Source organism: Limulus polyphemus, unplaced genomic scaffold (assembly GCF_000517525.1).
Source record: "Limulus polyphemus unplaced genomic scaffold, Limulus_polyphemus-2.1.2 Scaffold7917, whole genome shotgun sequence".
Classification (NCBI taxonomy): Eukaryota; Metazoa; Arthropoda; class Merostomata; order Xiphosura; family Limulidae; genus Limulus; species Limulus polyphemus.
The window spans coordinates 11018-15647 of record NW_013673527.1 but is presented as its reverse complement, the minus strand read 5'-3'; the positions used below and the strand labels follow the sequence as shown (position 1 = coordinate 15647).

At 36.6% G+C, this 4630-nt stretch overlaps 1 protein-coding gene across 1 annotated transcript in view; it reads left to right on the top strand.

Moving 5' to 3' along the window:
* Window positions 1-4630, top strand: part of LOC111089931 (P protein-like) — a 25444-nt gene that overhangs the window by 10249 nt on the left and 10565 nt on the right. Inside the window, exons 3-4 of the mRNA XM_022403219.1 lie at window positions 1620-1823; window positions 3061-3196. Coding sequence (XP_022258927.1) covers window positions 1620-1823; window positions 3061-3196 — 340 coding nt within the window. The remainder of the gene's footprint in view (window positions 1-1619; window positions 1824-3060; window positions 3197-4630) is intronic.

Sequence of the window (4630 nt, the reverse complement as noted above, 5' to 3'; positions counted from 1 at the left end):
AAGAACTGATATTAGCATATTTATATATCTTATTTCGTGTAACCAGTTTTCAGGATGGTTCTCTATGTCAGACATGTCTCTAGAGTATCAGTACAACAGCTATCAGGAAGAGGAGATATACTTGTTAGTTGATAACTGTAACTGTAATATTTCTTAAAGTGTTACACTCGATAAACGTTGAAACATCGAGTGAGCGTTCTACATAAAAACCTTGATTTTATAACTAGATCTAACAATAAACACTCGTACTTCGACCTTGTTGTGTTGTTTATCGATCATCAAGTCGAAGAAGCGCTGTATCTTTATCAGGAAGAGAACTGCACGCCAGAATATATACACGTTAATGTCTGTTAAATCCATACAAATAAATATGTTAAAATCAGTTCCTGGGGTAAATATGCTGAGATCAGTAACTAGAATAAAGATGCAGATATTATTTCATTGGGTAAATATGCTGAGATCAGTAACTAGAATAAAGATGCAGAGATTATTTCATTGGGTAAATATGCTGAGATCGTTAACTGAGGTAAATATGCTAATATAAGTTTTTTGGGGAAATATGCTGAGATCAGTAACTAGAATAAAGATGCAGAGATTATTTCATTGGGTAAATATGCTGAGATTGTTAACTGAGGTAAATATGCTAATATCAGTTCTTGGGGGAAATATGCTGAGATCAGTAACTAGAATAAAGATGCAGAGATTATTTCATTGGGTAAATATGCTGAGATCGTTAACTGAGGCTGATATAGGGAACTATCTTGAAATCTGGTTACATAACACAAGATACGGTCTTAGCAGTGACCGTTTCTGTGTTAATATGTGTTACAAAGAGATACATTTTGGCTAACTTCAAATAATTCTGATTTTTCTACCAATATTTGTATTCGTGTATTCGTAGTTACAGGCAGTTGACCATCCGAGTATCCTGTAAGTCGCGTGCTCGTGACTGGCTGAAACTTAGACGTGTATATCACAAATATATTTGTACAAATATAAACATCAATAACTTTAGCAAGTAGAATTAGCCGACACTATGGTTGATTTTTACGATATTCTTAGAAACTTTTCCTGATTCTGATCTTGCTTGTGCTACAGATTTTGAATGTTTTCGTGAACTGGAAGACTCAGATACGTTAGATAAAAAATGCAAGTGGCTACCCTCCAAGTACAAGTGAGCGTCGGATCTTGTAACCCGAAACCATGTTGACGACATTTTCTAGACTCGGTGTCAAGGGTTAAGGATGGAGAATTTTGGAATTCGTACGTCAGTTTTTATAGCTGCCAAACAACACTTTAATTAAGTGGTCGTACGCTCTAATGGTAACGGCGTAGTTGTAGCGGAGAACTAAGCTATTACAGTTAGGTTTAGCACCACTTGGCTTGACTAACTGCTACTTGTAAAATATCTCGCTTCGGTAAATATGTAAGTTCCATGATTTTGTCGTCATTGGATATAATAATTTATTAGTAGCCTTAAAAATGGCGTCCAAAAGAAAAAGACAACGAAGAAAGCAGTCGGTGCCGGTAGAAATCCCGACCTATCAGCCAATCTTATCTCCAAGACTTCCAGTAAATAAACGATTGCTTGAAGTAAGAGGTTTATATCTATTCTGTAGAGACCATGTCACTGCTGAGCGTCGTAGTTACGAGGCGGGACGTGCAACAACGGAAACCGATGTTTCAACCACCATGCCGGTCGTTAGACCTAGTTTTTTACACTCTTTTACTAACAAGACCCAGCAGGAGACGACGTGTGACGAAAGAACGCCTCTTCTCAATGGTAGCCCCCAACAACGTCGACGTCATGCCTACGATACCACGTGAGTATGGGAAACAAAGTGTGATACTATTTTTCATGAAAAGTTCTTAACATTTTTAAGATTAGAATATAACTTTATTTTCTCTGAATTGAAACATACGACGTGAAAATAAATCACGTGCGTTTTATCGTTGAAAAAAAGTTTAAAAACAATTGTTTTTATCTAAAGTTTTTACCGAAAATCACCAATTTATCTTAAAGGCTTAACAAACATGTCAACAGCAGATGGTTCTGATAGGTCTAAGGTTTTACTTTTTATATATAATGATCTAAATTCAGCCTACTTTATAGATAACCAAAATGGGACCTCATAAAATGTTTGCTGTGTTCTGATGTATTAATAAATCAAAACAGTTACGAAAAACAAACGTGTTAATAAAGCGATACCGACCGAGCTTAAACGAAGCCAGACAAAGAAAGCGTCGTTATAGCCAATACCGCCTTTATCCATTAGTCACATCGTTTCTATGCTTTGTGTTTTTGCACGTACTGATTGCAGTCAGATAGTCGTCGTAATAAATAAAACTATTAATTGGTCGTACGAAAAATTCACTTCTAATAACAATAACGAGGTCTTTCTATGAACTGGAAACGTTTTGTTCCATTTTGATTTTTAAATTTATGTTACAAATGTAATTTATAAGAAGTGATATCATTTGCCACATATCCTTGTTAAGCCTTAATGTCCATTAATGGTGTGTTCATAGGAGCACGTGTGCTTATTGAAGGCCTTTTGATGTGGACGTGATATTATTTGACCCGTATCCTTGCTAAGCCCTAATGTCTGTTAATAGTGTGTTCTTACGAGCACGTGTGTGTGTGGACGTGATATTATATGTCTCGTATCCTTGTTAAGCCTTAATGTCCATTAACAGTGTGTTCATAGGAGCACGTGTGTGTATTGAAGGCCTTTTGATGTGGACGTGATATTATTTGACATGTATCCTTGCTAAACCTTAATGTCTGTTAATAGTGTGTTCTTACGAGCACGTGTGTGTGTGCGGACGTGATATTATATGTCTCATATACTTGTTAAGCCTTAATGTCCATTAACAGTGTGTTCTTAGGGGCACGTGTCTGTATTGAAGGCCTTTTGACGTGGACGTGATATTATATGTCCCGTATCCTTCTTAAGCCTTAAGGTCCGTTAACGGTGTGTTCTTAGGAGCACGTGTGTGTGTGTATCGAAGGCTTTCTGCCGTGAGAAAGTGGATTAACTTTTCACTCTGCTGCTCTAGAGATGACTATAATACGGAACCCACCAGTCCACAAGAAGAAGAGTCAGATGATGAAGAAGAAAAGAAGCCGCGCTGGATGACTATCTTGAATTACGTGAAGATTGCAGTGTTATCAGCATTTATCATTTTCACTGTGGTAAGTTCTATTTTTACATGCAAGTCAGATAAAATGGTTCAAGTGTTTACAACTCAGACGTCTAATTTTGAACAACAAAGTATCATTCATGCCACTTCTTACGAGTAATAGACATACCTACATCATAATAAGAGCTGTGTGAATCATTTAATAAAAAAAAGTTGGTTTGTTAGCACTTACAGAATATACAAAAACTATGATGTTAAAGACTTAGTCGTTTTATTTACTTCAAGTGGAATGAAACAGAAATAAAATAGAAAAATATTGAAGATACCATACGTACAGGGGGGTTCTTATATCACTATAGTGTACCAGTGTTTTTATGGTTTTCTTTTTGGAATATGATATTAGGGGCTGTCCCACCTATGTTGGGAGATGATAAGAGGGATTGTCCAGTGTTTTTGGAATATGATATTAGGGGCTGTCCCGTCTTGTTAGAATATGATACGAGGGGCTGTTCCATCTTGTTGGAATATGATATGAAGGACTGCCCCGTTTTGTTGGAAGATGATATGAGGAGTTGTTCCGTCTTGTTGGAAGATCGTTTTCTCAAATGCTAACTTGTGGTAATAACTATTAGGTTTGCAATATAATATTATTTTTAAACAACAGGCCATGTCCAAATCTTCGTGAATACAGTTTATGATACTCAACGTTAATTGTCTCTATAATCATCTGTATATTACCGAATATCAGTCTTGTTAATTAATCTGAATTAATTTCTTGAAGTTCGAGTTTGTTTCTGAAAAACAATTGTTACCTTATTATTCACTGGACAATCCCTCTTATCATCTTCCAATATAGGTGGGACAGCCCCTAATATCATATTCCAAAAAGACTGGACAATCCCTCTTATCATCTTCCAACATTAGTGGGACAGCCCTTCATATCGTTCTCCAGCATAACTGGACAACCCCTGATATCTTCCAACAAGACTGGACAGCCCCTCATATCTTTAGTTACGCTTGTCGCAAGTACCTAGAATCGTACTCAGTTCATTCAGAGATAAATGGTCTACACTCTACAGGATCCTTCTAAACATTATACCAGACAATGTGCCAACAGATCTCTTCAGACATTATATCAGTAGATCTCTCCAAACAATGTACCCGAAGATCTCTCCACATATTGTAACTGGCGATCTCTCCAGACAATGTGACAACAGATCTCTTCAGACATTATATCAGTAGATCTCTCCGTGAATATATGTGCTGGTTCAATGACTGGAGAGATCTACTGGTATAATATGTGAAGAGATTTGTTTGTACAATGTTTGATAGATGTACTAGTACAACGTCTGGATAAATCTCCTACAATAATATCTGGAGAGATTTGCTGGTACAATATTTGGAAAGATCTGCTGGCACAATGTCTGGAGAGATATGTTGGCACATTGTCTAGATCTACTGGTATAATATCTCCAGTCATTGAACC